A 16,976-nucleotide genomic window follows, 5' to 3' on the forward strand; every position below is an offset into this window, starting at 1 on the left:
GGGGGGGGAAGCTCACGTGTCTCGCAACATCATCTTTGATGAAAGCACCTTCTGATAGTGGAACGACGTGACTGAGACAAACCAAAACCAAAATCAGTTCACGGTGGAGTACCTTGTCACCGAGTCCGGAGAAGGAGAAGCGCAACATCAGGAACTGCCACCGCCAGCAGCTGTACCCCCTGAACTAGTGGAGTTTGCAACACCACGGACTGCGGATTCAACACTGGATGCCGATCACGATGATTATCTGGTGGCTTGGTACCGGAGGATGGAAGATCTAGTGGGAGGAGGTGAACCACCTGGACTAGTGGGGCACGAACTCGAACAAGAGGTGGCCAAACTGCATGCCATCAGCGCAGATGAACTGAACACCTTCGCCGAAGCATAAAGAAACCCGTGTTGACTAAAGGCAATGCAGGAGGAGATGACATCCATCACTGAGAACTAGACGTGGAGTCTGGAGGACATGCCGATGGGACACCGAGCCATAGGGCTCAAATGGGTCTTCAAACTTAAGCGTAACAAAGAGGGAGAAGTTGCGAAACACAAGGCCCGTCTGGTGGAGAAGGGCTAGTCCAGAAGCAAGGAGTGGATTTCGAGGAGGTATTCGCGCCAGTGGCAAGGCTGGAATCTGTCTGCTTATTGCTGGCAATCGCGGCACATCATTCCTAGGAGGTTCGCCACATGGACATGAAATTTGCGTTCCTCAACGGAGAACTGAAGGAGACCGTCTATATCTGACAACCATCGGACTTCCTCGACAATGACAACCCTAACAAGGTATTGCACCTACACAAGGCACTCTATGGGCTTCGGCAAGCACCACTAGCTTGGAACGCGAAGCTTGGCAGTACCTCTGAGCATGACATGTACACGCACAACCACAACGAGCAGTGACTGATCGTGAGAGTTTACATCGACGACCTCATAATCACTGGAGGCGACATGGAAGTCCTCGAAAGATTCAAGAGGGAGATGTCAAAGAACTTCAAGATGAGCGATCTCGGCGTGCTCAACTACTAATTCAACATCAAAGTGCAATAGAGTACTGTCGGCATCACCATTTGCCAAAATGCGTACGCTAAGAAGCTGCTGGACACAACTGGGCTTGCTGATAGTAACCTTACAAGGACGCCAATGGAGGCCCGGCTCAAGCTAAGAAAGGCCGCCACTACGACGGCAGTCGATGCCACCAATTACCGCAGCATTGTCGGGAGATTGCGCTATCTGGTAAACACACACCCTAACCTTGCTTATTTCGTTGGATACGTGAGTAGATTCATGGAAGCATCTAGAGAGGAGCATTTTGTGACTGTCAAGCGCATCCTGCGCTATGTGGTTGGAACCAAAGGCTGAGCTATGTGGCTGGAACCAAAGGCTGGGGTGTGAGATACTGCACAGGGAGAGAAAAGGAGAAGCTTGAGCTGGTTGACTATGGTGATAGTGACATGGTCGGTGACATTAATGATCGTAAGAGCACTGACGGGATGATTTACTTCCTCTCAAGTGGCACGATCTGCTGGCAATCAACTAAGCAAAAGGTAGTTACTTTATCTTCTTGCGAAGCATAGTACATTGTCGCTTCGACGACAGCAACATAGGGGATTCTAACTTGCGCAACTGATTGAAGAACTCATCGGAAAAGAAGGCGATTCACCAATGCTTTACATGGACAACAAAGCTACGATCTCCCTGATCAAAAATTTGGTTTTGCACGACCGAAGCAAGCACATAGAGATCAAGTTCCATTATATTCAGGAGTGTACAGATCGAGGCTTATCAAGATTGACTTCATCCGAACAGAGGAACGGCTTGGAGGCATCTTCACCAAGTCTCTGGCGCGAGTAAAATTTGAGGAACTTTGTTCAAAGATCGGAGTTCAAATAATAAGTACCACTGGTTTTAGGAGGAGATTGTTAGATAAAAGTCTGAGGTTTCCTTATTTAGCTTTTATACGTTTTAGTCAGTTATTTAATATTTTCTTGACCATTTGAAAAACACGTCGAATGGATTACCAATTTTTTAGGTGGCCATCTTCAGGGAGTGGCACAAATTTAGTTGGCCACTTTTCATTTGTAGGATAAACTAATTATTTAAATAGGCGAATCTAATGAGAATCACTCTTTTTTTTTTTTTCACTAAATCAAATCTCGAGATTTCTCTCTTTCATTTTATGTTTTCATTTTCTTCCAACAAATTTCCTTGGAAGTTTCTTACTCTGCCGACGATTTCCTCTCGATTGCCAGAAGTCAACAATACTTCCTCGTAGCTAAGTTTGTAGTCAAGACAAACAACAATTCCATATGTCACTTCTTTGACCAACCCAAGTTATTTTTGAAACAAGCGTGTTGGCAAGATTGTGAGGCCGAATATGACTTTCAGTTCGAACATAGGCAAGGTAAAGAAAATCAAGTTGTAGATGCCCTAAGTTTGAAGAGCGATCATGCAGCCCTGTGCATGTTAGCTCATCTACAAGCAAGTAAGTTGAGCAGGATGATACGAGGAAGTCTCAAAGAACACCTAGCCAAAGAGCTGGTCGTCTAGGCCATCATGCAGCTAGCCAAGGAGGGGAAGACTTGTCAGTTTTGGGTCGAGGACAATTTACTTTTCACCAAGGGAAATCGTCTTTACGTCTCCCGTTCGAGAAACCTAAGGAAACTCCTACTTAAATAATGTCATGACACACCATGGGCAAGCGACAACGGGTGGCAGAGAACCTATGCCCTCCTAAAAAGGGGTACTATTGGTCAAACCTTCGCGGCGATGTGACACAGTTCACAAAGATTTGTCTTATCTGCCAACAAGACAAGGTTGAACGAAACAAAATTGTTAGACTATTGGAACCTCTACCGGTCCCTTTTTGACCGTAGGAAAGTGTTTCTCTAGATTTTATCACACACCTCCCCAAGGTAGAAGAAATGGAGTTCATCTTGGTCATTGTCGATAGGTTCTCCAAATATGTCACATTCGTCCCAACTCCCAAGTTATGCTCTACTGAAGCAACCGCACAACTATTCCTTCGACAAGTTGTCGAGTTGTGGAGTATTCCCACTAGCATTATCAGTGATTGCGATGGGAGAATCACAAGGACCTTTTGGACCGAGTAGTTCAAGCAATTGAGGTTGATCCTAAACATCTCTTCAAGCTATCATCTCCAAATTGACGGACAAACTAGAAGGTTCAATAGTATGCTCGAAGAGTTCTTACATGATTTCATTGATGGATAGAAAAACTAGGTACAGATGCTCGACGTTACTCAATTTAGCTTCAATTGTGAGCAAAGCTCGTCGACAGGAAAAATCCCTTTTGAAATAGTATATGGTAGACAACCACTCATGCCCCATATCATTAACCACCCCTATGCCGAGAGAAGCCCTCAAGCGTACAACTTTACCAAAGAGTGGAAGCAAACCTCCGAAGTAGTACAAGCGTATTTGGAGAAAGCTTCACGAAGAATGAAGAAGTGGGTAGATAAAAAACGAAGATCATTAGAGTTTCAGGTTGGTGACCAAGTTATGATCAAGCTGAGGCCAGAACAATTTAGATTCCATGGGAATAGGGACCAGTGATTAGTGCGAAAATATGAAGGACCAACCGAAGTCATTGAGAAAGTCGGAAGGACTTCATATCGTCTCCAATTACCTACATGGATGAAGATTCATCCCGTCATCCATGTAAGTAACCTAAAACCATATTGCCCAGACGACGATGACTATCAACGCAACCAAGTGACACGACCCCCAGTTACAATGGAAGTAGAGGAGATTTTGGTCGAGCGAACCCGTCGTATTGACAACCCAAAGCACAACTTACAAGAATTTTTAGTCTGGAAAGGACTCCCATAAGCAAAAATCAGCTAGGAACGTGCCGACTACCTGAAGAAGCCGCACTTCAGATTGCAGATTTCGAAGAAATGAGACAATTGACAAGGATGTCAACCAACTGGGGAAGGATGTCACGGTCATGCTTGTCCAAGGCGTGTTCCCCATGGTCGCATGCTCGTTACACGTCGAAACCCTTGCCTTGTACTACTTTATCGCTTTCTTTTACTACTTTCATGTTATATTATTTCCTTCTTGTTTTTTCTAAGAGTATGATGTTTCAGCGAAAATCATGGCTACACTTGGTAGACATGAAATGCCTCAAAATGTACTGTAGAGAGATGTGACTAGCTGTTAAACTCTCCCTACCCGAAAAATTATATATTGTTTAAGCCATTGTTGTTGCCTTTTTGGTTGCATGCTATATAACACCACTCTCAATCTCTCTCTCATTCTTGCTTTCAAACTCTTTTTCCAAAATCTCTTTGCTCCAATTTCTAAGATCTTCTTTTCAAATCGAGGTTTGAGGCTTGATTATACGTTGCCTGACCGTATGCAACGTGATCTAAAGTTGACTTGACTCACTCAGTGCTAAAAGTGGGTGCCGCACAATCGCCAAATCCGCTACCAAGAAAAGATGATTGTGACACATAGCTCCTCAACACTCCCCACCTCAACCAACTGATCAGCTATCACTTAAAAAAGAAGTTAGTGAGCATAAAAATACTCAATAAATGGTCTAGTTGTAAACTCTAATGGCATCCATGACCAATGTTGGATTTATGCTCTAAGCCTAAGCCTAGATTGTCCACTTTGACCCATTACGTATCGTCGTCAGCTAGATGTGTTTTAAAATGCATTTACTATAGAGAGGGTCTAACCCTACTCCAACCAGTGTCTTGCATCGTCTGGTGACTAACTCTGATACCATTTGTAACAGCCCAAGCCCATCGCTAACAAATATTGAACCTAAAAATCCAAACCAAATCAACTCGAATTATAGGAGTTAGGTTAATTTTGTGGAATCAAATAGGTTTAGTTCGAGTTTCTAGTTCATTAGACAAATTTCGAGTTAACCTGAAACGAACAAAGTCCTATTAAATATATTGAGATAAAGTTACATATTCATAGATTTGTCAAAGTTGTTAACAAGTGTTACTAGATATTATTATTTTATTTTATTTTTATTTGGAAAAGAAAATATAATTTCTATTTCATAAACCTCTTTTTTTAAGATTAAAAAAACACTTCCATATTTTATACCATTATTTATAATAGGAATAAACCAACAATTATTCATATATTTTATACTATTTTTAAATATCAAATTTTATTTTTCTGTTGTAAACTAATTATTTTTATAATGTGTTTATTTGTAAACTTCTTAATTTATTTTATTTTATTTTTTTTTTTATGTTAAATAAAAGTTTTTAAAATTTTTTTTTTTTTTTTTTAACGATAATCAATATTTTTTATCAATCTAATCTACTCTTAACTTTTGGTGAGTTTGAAACAAAATTTCAACCGAGTGGGATCAATGTGCGGCCGGAGTGAAGAACCCCTTTCCTATGCTCATATCAATCGATCTTCGTCATTCGTCTCTCTGCGAAGTGCGCGCTTAAGCCTCATTTCTCGCTTTCAGACGCCGATTTAAGAGATGTTGCAATGCATATTTCTGCTATCCGATTCAGGGTAAGAGTTAATCTCATTACCTATAAACAGTAATTCATCATCCGATATTCGGTCACAGTTTTGTCCCTGAATTGTTCGTTCCAATTCAAATGTTGCTCCTCTTTTACTGTTGGATTTTGCAGAGAGATTATGCTGGAGAAACAGCTCACTGGCCATCGTGTCGACCGATCTATTTGTGCTTGGTTCTGGGAGCAATCCGTATCTCAAGGTGATTCCTTCAAGGTACCTTTAGAATCGCAAAATTTCCATTCAAAACTACTCTATTTGTGAATTGTAGGTTTTTCTTTTAGATTTTGGTATCTGGATCTTTGATTTGTAAGTATTTGTTCGGAGTTAGGTTTTTCGTTATATGATAATTCGATGTTGGATTGAATTTGATTCTTTGTTTTCTTTTCTCCCCCCATTTATTTTTAGCTGCAGCCGGTGATTGCTTCTCCGACACATTATCTTTTCCAAGTTGTTCGTGACGGAATCACTTTCTTGGCCTGCACCCAAGTTGAAATGCCGCCTTTAATGGGGATTGAGGTAAAATTTCTTCTCTAGAATGAGCAAGAAATTAGGTTGGATATTTGATTTCTTAACTTTTGATCCTTAGTTCCTCTGCAGAGTGGCGGATGTTCTGACAGATTATCTTGGGGAGTTGAATGAAGATTTGGTAAAGGATAACTTTGTCATTGTATATGAGGTACGCCCGAACCAATTCACGTATAAACATGGCGGATTTTAATTCATTCTTAGATTGTTAATTTCATTTGGTTCAACAAAAAAAAGTCATTGTTAGACATTTGGAATTTGTAGCTTCTGGATGAGATGATAGACAATGGCTTCCCCCTCACTACAGAACCTAATATCCTGAGAGAAATCATAGCTCCACCGAACCTTGTCAGCAAAGTTTTGAGTGTCGTGACTGGTAACAGTTCGAATGTTAGCGACACCATTCCAGGTGCAATCGCATCTCATGTTCCATGGAGATCAACAGATCCAAAATATGCTAAAAATGAAGTTAATGTTGAACTTGTGGAGGAGATGGATGCAATTCTAAACAGGTTCTAAAAGCTTTTCTCTAGTTTTCATTTTTATAATAAATATCGTTACGTATTCCATTCACCAATTATACGTTTACCATTAAATTAGTATTCGGTTTGGCTGCTGAAATCCTACACCTTCCACTAATGCATCTCAATTGAAGTTGTAATGAATAACAAGCACATGAGAATAGTAGACATGTTATATTGAATCTTGCTGTTGAACTGTCTTGTTCAGGGATGGGCACCTGGTTAAGTGTGAAATTTATGGTGAAATTCAAGTAAATTCTCATCTATCTGGTCTTCCTGATTTGACACTCTCATTTGCAAACCCTTCAATTCTTGATGATGTGAGATTCCATCCCTGTGTTCGGTTTCGCCCATGGGAATCACATCAGATCCTATCATTTGTGCCTCCTGATGGGCAGTTTAAGCTCATGAGTTACAGGTATGTATAAATTGAACATGGATTCTGGAAAGTATCTACTTTTTCACCTTATTATATGTTAATTATTAGTATTCCTTCCTTACTAAATCTTAGTTTCATTCAGGGTTAGAAAGTTGAAGAATACTCCTGTATATGTAAAGCCTCAGTTTACATCAGATGCTGGGACGTGCCGGGTCAGTGTGTTAGTAGGAATTCGACATGATCCTGGAAAGCCAATTGACTCAATCGATGTGCAGTTTCAGTTGCCCTCATGTGTTTTATCAGTTGACCTTACTTCAAATTATGGAACAGTGAACATCCTATCTAATAAGGTAATAGTTTCATCATTTTGTTAAACTGAAAAGGAGTTATATTCCATCCATGCTTGCTAATCGACCAAAAGAGTTATGCTAAATGCCTTTTTAGGTTGTTTTCAGTTTCATTGTAGTGACTTTTTAAATTGGTATTTGACAATTTCTGACTGGTGTTTATATGATGAATATGTAAGTTTCTTTCTTGGGATCTCCATGTGAAATATGGTATACTTTGTTCAAAGAGAGGATTGTTGAGCATTGTTGAGAGAGGATTGTTGAGCATTGTTGAGAGGGATCCCACATTGGTTAATTAAGGAGATGATCATGAGTTTATAAGTAAGGAATACTATTTTCGTTGGTATGAGGCCTTTTGGGGAAACCAAAAGCAAAGCCATGAGAGCTTATGCTCAAAGTGGACAATATCATACCACTGTGGAGGTTCGTGATTCCTAACATGGTATAGAGTTATGCCCTTAACTTAGCTATGACAATAGAATCCTCAAATGTCGAACAAAGAAGTTGTGAGCCTTGAAGGTATAGCCAAAAGTGACTCAAATATCTAACAAAGAGTGTACTTTGTTTGAGAATTCCAAAGAAGAAGTCGAGCCTCAATTATGGGGAGGCTGATCGAGGACTCCATAGGCCTCTGGGGAGGCTCTATGGTGTACTTTGTTCAAGGAGAGGATTGTTGAGCATTGTTGAGAGGGAGTCCCACGTTGGCTAATTAAGGAGATGATCATAAGTTTATAAGTAAGGAATACTATTTCTGTTGGTATGAGGCCTTTTGGGGAAACCAAAAGCAAAGCCATGAAAGCTTATGCTCAAAGTGGACAATATCATACCATTGTGGAGGTTTGTGATTCCTAACATGGTATTAGAGATATGCCCTTAACTTAGCTATGTCAATAGAATCCTCAAATGTCGAAGAAAGAAGTTGTGAGCCTCGAAGGTATAGTCAAAAGTGACTCAAATATCTAACAAAGGGTGTACTTTGTTTGAGAGTTCCAGAGAAGAAGTCAAGCCTCAATTATGGGGAGGCTGATCGAGGGCTTCATAGGCCTCAGGGGAGGCTCTATGGTGTACTTTGTTTAAGGGAGGATTGTTGAGCATTGGTGAGAGAGAGTCCCACATTGGCTAATTAAGGAGATGATCATGAGTTTATAAGTAAGGAATACTATTTCTGTTGGTATGAGGTCTTTTGGGGAAACCAATAGCAAAGTCAGGAAAGTTTATGCTCAAAGTGAACAATATCATATCATTGTGAAGGTTTGTGATTCCTAACATGGTATTAGAACTATGCCATTAACTTAGCTATGTCAATAGAATTATCAAATGTCGAATAAAGAAGTTGTGAGCCTCGAAGATATAGTCAAAAGTGACTCAAGCGTCGAGCAAATAGTGTACTTTGTTCGATGACTCCAAAAAAGGAGTCAAGCCTCAATTATGAGGAGGCTGTTTGAGGGCTTCATAGGTCTGAGGGGAGGCTCTATGGTATACTTTGTTCGAGGGGAGGATTGTTGAGGATTGGTGGGAGGCAGTCCCACATTGGCTAATTAAGGAGATGATCATGAGTTTATAAGTAAGGAATTCTATTTCGGTTGGTATGAGGCCTTTTGGGGAAACCAAAAGTAAAGTTATGAGAGAGCTTATGCTCAAAGTGAACAATATCATACCATACCATTGTGGAGGTTCGTGATTTCTAATATGGTATTAGAGTTATATCCTTAACTTAGTCATGTCAATAGAATCCTCAAATGTTAAACAAAGAAGTTGTGAGACTTGAAGGTATAGTCAAAAGTGACTCAAGTGTCGAACAAAGGGTGTACTTTGTTCGATGGCTCCAAAAAAGGAGTCGAGCCTCGATTAAGGGGAAGCTCTATGGTATATTTGTTCGAGGGGAGGATTCTTGAGACAGAGTCTCACATTGACTAATTAAGGAGATAATCATGGGTTTATAAGTAAGGAATACCATCTCTATTGATATGAGGTCTTTGGGGAAATCAAAAGCAAAGCCCGAAAGATTATGCTCAAAGTGGACAATATCATTGTAGAAGTTCGTGATTCGTAACAATTTTTTATAAGAGGAATTAGTGTTGTACGTTCATTTGTTTAAGGAAACTATATTCTATTCTTCTTATTCTTATTCTCTCATGATATACTAAAAATTCAATACCGTTTTATTTCTACAGATGTGTTCTTGGACAATTGGAAAGATGCCAAAAGATAAAACCCCTTCAATGTCTGGAACATTAACACTCGAGACAGGATTACAACAGCTTCATATATTTCCAACATTTCAAGTGCGTTTTAAGATCATGGGTGTAGTTCTCTCTGGCCTGCAAGTAGATAAACTCGACGTGAAGAACTTGCCGAATCATCCTTACAAAGGCTTTCGAGCTCTAACACGAGCTGGGAAGTTCGAAGTTCGGTCCTAAGCTATAACGGTACTACCCAAGTGTGAAGTGAGCACAATCCTTAAATGATGCCTGTTTCATTGAAATTGATAGTGTGTCAATCTTTGGTTCAATGTTAAATTAGTGAGAGCGGATTCCAATATCAAACTGTAAAATCCAGTAGTGATTTGATGACAGAAAGTACAATATTTCAGCTATTGTATCTGAAAACAAGCCTCCTCTTGTGTTTCATTTCATGCATTCACTTTGTTGACTCTGAAAGAATCCATAACTTGACGCAGCTCATTTTCTTCTTCTACAAACACATTTTCTGGGGTTTGTAATCTCAGTTCATATAGCCGATTGTTTTCGACTCCGAGAACGGAGAGATATCTTCGGTCCCATTCCAGACGAACCACCCGATCCTGTGGCATTACTGCCAGTTCATTGTTGTTTGCATATGACTTTATGTTTACCTGATATGCACATAATACAATTATTGGAGATAGTTATGATGCATTTGAAGAAATGTAGATCAAAGAAGCTAAACGACATCATAAACTCGAGTCTAACATTTGTTAAAAGTTAAGCTATCGTGAAAAAAAAAATAGTAAACTAACTACTTTAGAGACGCTACATTATTTAATGTCAAAGAATGAACTATGAAATCTCAAAAGGTAGAAAATATTGTCATTTTAGGGTTTTTCCTTTCACGTGTTTTTAAAACGTGTCTGCCTGAGAGAGGTTTTCACAACCTTATAAAGAATGTTTTGTTTCTAACCGATGTGAGATCTCACAATCTACCCCCCTTTGGGGCCTAGCCTCCTCGTTCCTCTCTCTAACCGATGTGGGATCTCACAATCTACCCCCTTTCGGGACCCAGCGTCCTTGCTGACGCACCTCCGGTGTCCACCCCCTTCGGGGCTAAGCGTCCTCGCTGTGTCCTGATACTATTTATAACAGCCCAAGTCCACTGCTAGCAAATATTGTCCTCTTTCATGCGTTTTTAAAACGCGTCTGCTAGAGAGGTTTTCATAAAACAATGCTTCGATTCTAACAGATATGGGATCTCACAATCCACCCCCCTTCGAGACCTAGCCTCCTTGCTGACACTCGTTCCTCTCTCCAATCAATGTGGAATCTCACAATCCACCCCCTTCGAGATCCAACGACCTTGCTAGCACATCTCCCAGTGTCCACCCCTTCAGGGCTAAGTGTCCTCGCTGTGTCCTGATACTATTTGTAACAGCCCAAGTCCACCGCTAGCAAATATTGTCCTCTTTGGGTTGTCCTCAGGCTTCCCTACAAAATTTTTAAAACGCATCTACTAGGGAGATCGTGTCTATACCCTTATAAAAAATGTTTTTGTTTCCCTCTCCAATTGAGATGGGGTCTACAAGTTTTATCAAACAAATTTGAATTTGTATTAGATCTTAAATATGTTCGTGAACTTTCAAAATTTTGTGTAAACCACCTTCCAAAATGGATAAAATTCAAGCAGGAAAAGATGGGACAATAATTATATAAAACTTCTCAATATTCACATTACCTCAACTTGGTAGTAAGTCCTGCCATCATCCGCCATTCTTGAAGAAGTAGAAAGAATGTTGGATTCCCTTCTAACCCCAAGCCTTGTAGACATGAACTCTGTCAAATACTGTTTCAGCACTTTCTTCCCCGCTTCTTCAGGAGGTCCCAAATCCTCAACGCTCTTATACCTAGATGAAGACGGCGACGAGAACTCCACGGAAATATTCTCATCAAGAACAAACGGATCCCTAAAGAATATGTCAGCCCCCGCCCCCCGAACTTGAATCCAATTCTTAGGGTAATTGAACGAATAGCCATCAAATGTGTCAATGTATTCCAATAATCCAACAGATTGCTCAGCCATTGCCGAATTCGAGAAAATACAAGAGGACAAGATCAACGCCATCGCACTCCTCCTCGGAACTGCAAGGGCTTTAATCTGATTACACATTAGAAAGCGATAGCGATAAATGCAAGAAACAAGTTCCAGATTACAAGATCAACGCCATTGCACTCCTCCTCGGAACTGCAACGGCTTTAATCTGATTACATATCAGAAAGCGATAGCGATAGCGATATATGCAAGTAACAAGTTCCAGATTACAAGATCAACGCCATTGCACTCCTCCTCGGAACTGCAACGGCTTTAATCTGGTTACATATTAGAAAGCGATAGCGATAGATGCAAGAAACAAGTTCCAGACTACAAGATCAACGCCATTGCACTCCTCCTCTGAACTGCAACGGCTTTAATCTGATTACAAATTATAAAGCGAAAGCGATAGCGATAAATGCAAGAAACAAGTTCCAGATTACAAGATTAACGCCATTGCACTCCTCCTCGGAACTGCAAGGGCTTTAATCTGGTTACATATTAGAAAGCGATGCCGATAAATGCAAGCAACAAGTTCCAGATTACAGTTTGTGTAGTAATTTTGGAAGAATTACCGGTTTAGATTCAGAGGTGAGTGAGAAGCGAGATTTGGGGGATGAATCGATTGGCGGCCATCGCGGAGACGGGGAAGCGGTTGGAATCCATTTCCGAGAAGAAGAACTGAGTGTGTGAATTGGAGGTAAGAAGGAATCGAGGATTACAGCCATTTTCGGGAATCTGTCTCTCTCGCTCTAAGAACGGAGGAGGAAACGAGAGAAAACAGAGGTTTTTCAGATTCATAAGATAAGATAAGCTGATAAAAGAGGCCAACTTAGATTTTCGAACATTAATGTGTTAAAGTCTAATTAAAATTGTTTAATAAATAAAAAAATAAAAAAAAAGGCCCAACCAACATCTCTTGATTTGCAGTCAAATGCTCTGTCACTGAGCTATAAACCCTTTTTGCTTATACCGTTCAATATTTAAAAATATGACTCGTAAATAAAAAATATTTCTTTAAATTCTTCTTCCTTAGTTAATTATTTTCCATTATTCTTATTGTATCAACTTCTACATCTATCGAAGAAATTTGTTCGACTAAGAGAGGCGATGGAATCTTTTAAAATTGATTTGCAATGACTTTACCGTCAAATCAAAATAATGGAGAAAGTCGTACAAAAATGACATTAGATCACGGTATGGTTATTATGAGTTCGTGGTCATGTCGTTCAGTTTAATAGATATGATTGTTATGTTCATGGAATTGATTATTCAAGTGTTTACGAAGTGACGAAAGAAGTTCATTTGTGTGGATCGAGGCATGTGAAGCAACTTTCTGGATTTGTGAAGTTCCAGCTGTCAATGTGGTTATATAAGTTAGACATCCCCAACTAGTAGGGATCCCCATTGATGAATTCATACCAAGAGTGAGAATATGAATTCATCCTCGACTAATGAGAATATGATGAATTCATACCAAGAGAGAATATGCAGAGGTAGAATGGATTTTTCCATTGTAAACACTCATAGTGTCACGTTGACCTCGAACTAGCTACGAAGAGCACTCCTCTCGCTCCTCTCCCTATTGGTCTCATTGCTTCACTCATTCACCTCTCCAACTCGATAAAGTGGCTTCACTCCTTCACCCATTATATTGGTCTCACAATTTCATTGTCTCACGCATACTAGTTTCGGCCCCAATACTCATGGTATCGGTCGGAGTAGGAAAATATGTGGTCTATAGTGATGCCTTCAAGAAAGGGTTGGGATATGTGTTCATGCAAGATGAAAAGGTCATTATCTATGCCTCTCACCAACTGAACGACTATGAGCTGACTATGAGCTAATTATCCCACCCATGACTTATAGCTAGCCATGGTAGTTTTCACGCTAAAAATATGGATAAACTATCTATTTGGAGAGGACACATATTTTTACAGACCACAAGAGCTTAAAATACTTTTTCACCCCGAATGGACTTGGACTTAATATGAGACAACGAAAATGACTAGAAGAGGTGAAGAATTACAATGTAGATATACAGTAGACATAGAGAAGACAAATGTGGCGGTTGACGCTTATGTGTACCCGTAGATGATGAGCTGAGGAATGAGACACTAACGAAAACTCATATTTCACTATTTTTCATGCATCCAATGGATACTAATATGTACCAAGATCTCAAACAACACTTTTATTGACACAACATGAAGAAATATATAGGTTAAGACACTGAAATAAAGAACCCACCTCTAAGCATCTCGCATCTCCTAGTGAAAATGAAAGAACATAACACTGAATTTCATCGTAGGTCTACCAAGAACTTTGAAAGGCCACATGATGATATGGGTGATCAACCAAGTCTACACGTTTTCTACTAAGAACGGTTACCTGCATAATAGAACATTCGGCACAACTATATATGAAGAAAATTGTCAAACTACATGGAGAGCCCATGTCGGATTGGAATCCACTCTTCACATCAAAATTTTATTGTATCCTTCAAAAAGTTGCAAGTACACAATTGAGTTTTAATCTGCTATTCACTCATGGACAGATAGACAAACCGAACATCTAAACCAAACACTGGAAGGATTTTTGTGTGTCTACGTGTTGGATTTATTAGGTAATTGGGACCTCCAAATTGCACCTCATAAAATTCGCGTATAATAACATGAAATTGTTCAAAGAAACAGTGCAAGTTCCTAGTATAGTGGGATGAAGTAGGTGAATACAAATTGCAAATTGTTAGGACTAGAGTGTAAGTCACCAATGAGGTCGTGTAGAAGATCATAACCAGAATCCATACGATCTCGAGTAACTAGAACTACTCCACTCATTGTAACATATCTTATAAAATCATATCTAAAGCATTCAAACATTGAACATACAGAAACAGAATTCCAGGTTTAAATAAATAACGAGGACAAAATTTGCACTATAGATAACAGTACATTAGAGAACAAATACCCATTTCATTGGAGGGGTGAGGAACTTTAATTTTGAGTCTAGACAAGATGAAGTCCATCCAAAGACTATTCCTACCACATATCAGCAAACTCGTCCGGTTCCAATGGATTTGATAACTCGTGCATCTTCCTCCTCGTTTTCGCTTTAACTTTCTTCGAGTATTTTCCAGCCTTCTGCTTCTTCTCCAACGCTCGAATCTATGGAGAGACATCAAAAGCATGAGCAAGTCTATGTCTAATTGTAAAGCTCAAATTATAGAACTTGGTTCCATCGGTTCGTAGATCAGATGAGCTGCTTGTTAGGAATTACGGACCTCCACAATGATATGATATTATCTATTTTGAGCATAAGCTCTCATCGTTTTACTTTTAGTTTCTCTAAAAGACCTCATACCAATTGAGATGTATTCCTTACTTATAAACCCTTACTTATAAATCCATGATCATTCCCTAAATTAGCTAATGTGGGACTCTCTCTCAACAATCCTCCCCTCAAACAAAATACACTATAGAATAGAGCATCCCCTAAGGACTATGGAGCCCTGAAACAGCCTCCCCTTAATCGAGGCTTGACTCCTTCTCTGGGGTCCTCGAACAAAATATACCCTTTGTTCGACCACATCTTCGAAGCTCACAACTTATTTGTTCAACATTTGAGTATTCTATGTTAGGAAACACAAACCTCCACAATGGTATTGATATTGTCCACTGTGAGCATAAACTCTCATGATTTTGCTTTTGGTTTCTCCAAAAGGCCTCGTACCAATGGACATGTATTCCTTACTAATAAACTCATGATCATTCCCTAATTAGCAAACGTAGGACTCCCTCTCAACCATCCCCCCACCTCCCACTACTAGTGTTCTCTAAAGAATGCAAGGGAGTATTGCAATTCCAGGTATTCAACCATGAATAGAAAAAACATTACTACAAGCATAATGAGATGAGCCAGATCATTTCTCAAAGAACCTTGAATTGAAGAAGATAACGAATAATTGGCCTTTGAAATAACTTCTTTTTCTGTAATACCTATACTTCAGTTCTCTTGTACAAAATGAACTTGGAGAAACCATAAAAGCATAGCAGCTAATGCCTCCTCAGTAAACCCTCAATTATATTGTAAAGGCATAGTGAAGAAGTGTAATCCCAAATCATCAAAAAGTTGAGTCGTCTAACCTGGTTTGGCGATACGTAGAGCGGATTCTCGTATAGGGTTGGACCTCCAAAACTGCCACCAAATATCTTGATTGGATTCAAACAGAATCGTGGACCGACCTGTAAAATATAAATTTTTTAAGTTAACCAAAAATTGTGAATACTCATTTATAAACAAAGCGGGGAGAGGAAGGTTAATAACCTCAATGAGAGTCATTTTATCCAGTCCTCCACGAGCTACTTTATCTGATTCATTATGTGGAACAGCTATCTAATCACACCAAACAAAGAAGACAAAGCCACATCATTAAGTAATGGTTCGTTGGGGATGACACGCCCACGCAACCGCCAAGCGAGAACTTATACCAACAATTATATGAAAATGGACTAAGAAATCTGATAGGTACTAGAAATTGAACTAAAAATTAATAGAGTTTTGTTTACATATGGACAAGAGAAACCTGGGCTCTCCCAAAAAATTATTCGCCAAAATTTGCTTAATCTCAAGCCCCTCCAACCTAATGAATCCTGGTAGACACTACTTGACCAAAAAACACACATTGTCCCTCAGGTCCCCATACTTTGCACTCAAGCTACACCTTTTAAATAGGCACCCGAACTTCGAAAACTTTCTTGTTTTGAGACCAAAAAAGAAAAGAAAGCAGACGATCCAGCAATGGGTAAAGTTCTTGCTCACATTCAACAGAAAGGACTGCATCAAGTACATGATTTGCATGAAATGTGGAAGTTGTGTATTTGGATGCAACCAACGATAGAGAGAATTAAATTCAGTAACAGGTAAAAATATAAATAAACCATACCTGGTAATTTCGGAACCATATGTGGTCATCTACAATGGAGAAAACAAATACATGATCATGGTACGGCTTCGAATGTCGATGTTCCTTCGGAGTTCCAAAAATCTGGGGGGGAAAACAATTTAAGCTAAAATTATGACAAATTGAGATGAGACTACAAAGGATTTGTAAACAAGAACGCCATTATTTGAAGAAGCAACTACAATCCACAATTACTTTTCACAGCATAGTAAATAGGCAGCAAATCAAACTAATATGACCACCCAAATCAGGAAATTAATAAAGGCAGCATAATAAGAGAGTGACAGTATTGGGGCACCAGTGTAAAAATGTGAAATCGGGCACAAGTATTCCATATTCTTATGTCATAGTATATTTTACATGAAAGATGAGCATTTTCATTTTTCTTTTTCTCTCTCTTTTTTTTTTTTTTTTTTTTTTTTTTTTTTGGGTTTTTTT

General features: G+C 39.4%; 3 protein-coding genes across 6 annotated transcripts in view; 1 reads left to right on the top strand and 2 right to left on the bottom strand.

Moving 5' to 3' along the window:
- Window positions 1-5,337: 5,337 nt before the first annotated feature.
- On the top strand, window positions 5,338-9,950 carry LOC111467880 (AP-3 complex subunit mu). 2 transcript variants are annotated; one of them, XM_023112967.1, is made up of 8 exons: window positions 5,338-5,513; window positions 5,636-5,735; window positions 5,928-6,038; window positions 6,109-6,198; window positions 6,312-6,559; window positions 6,777-6,986; window positions 7,090-7,297; window positions 9,469-9,950. In XM_023112967.1, exons 1-8 carry the CDS (start codon window positions 5,479-5,481, stop codon window positions 9,712-9,714), a joined length of 1,248 nt encoding a protein of 415 aa, XP_022968735.1. In that variant the 5' UTR covers window positions 5,338-5,478; the 3' UTR covers window positions 9,715-9,950. The 2 variants fall into 2 exon arrangements, with proteins under 2 accessions (XP_022968735.1, XP_022968736.1); XM_023112968.1 differs by having other exon boundaries at window positions 5,934-6,038.
- Window positions 9,544-12,417, bottom strand: LOC111467914 (psbP domain-containing protein 1, chloroplastic). Its single transcript, XM_023113012.1, has 4 exons — window positions 12,151-12,417; window positions 11,222-11,641; window positions 9,797-10,148; window positions 9,544-9,753 (listed from the first exon to the last, which is right to left on the bottom strand). Exons 1-3 carry the CDS (start codon window positions 12,301-12,303, stop codon window positions 9,927-9,929), a joined length of 795 nt encoding a protein of 264 aa, XP_022968780.1. The 5' UTR covers window positions 12,304-12,417; the 3' UTR covers window positions 9,544-9,753; window positions 9,797-9,926.
- A 1,971-nt stretch (window positions 12,418-14,388) lies between these two features.
- LOC111467904 (ribosome biogenesis protein BRX1 homolog 1-like) overlaps window positions 14,389-16,976 on the bottom strand; it is a 6,414-nt gene continuing 3,826 nt past the window's right edge. For all 3 annotated transcript variants that reach the window (XM_023112996.1, XM_023112995.1, XM_023112994.1), the window contains 4 exons: window positions 16,521-16,622; window positions 15,902-15,970; window positions 15,721-15,819; window positions 14,389-14,742 (listed from right to left, as the gene is read on the bottom strand). In XM_023112996.1, the coding sequence (XP_022968764.1) occupies window positions 14,617-14,742; window positions 15,721-15,819; window positions 15,902-15,970; window positions 16,521-16,622 (396 nt within the window). In that variant the 3' untranslated portion in view covers window positions 14,389-14,616. The remainder of the gene's footprint in view (window positions 14,743-15,720; window positions 15,820-15,901; window positions 15,971-16,520; window positions 16,623-16,976) is intronic.

The sequence above is a fragment of the Cucurbita maxima genome, unplaced genomic scaffold, assembly GCF_002738345.1.
Source record: "Cucurbita maxima cultivar Rimu unplaced genomic scaffold, Cmax_1.0 Cma_Scf00035, whole genome shotgun sequence".
NCBI lineage: Eukaryota > Viridiplantae > Streptophyta > Magnoliopsida > Cucurbitales > Cucurbitaceae > Cucurbita > Cucurbita maxima.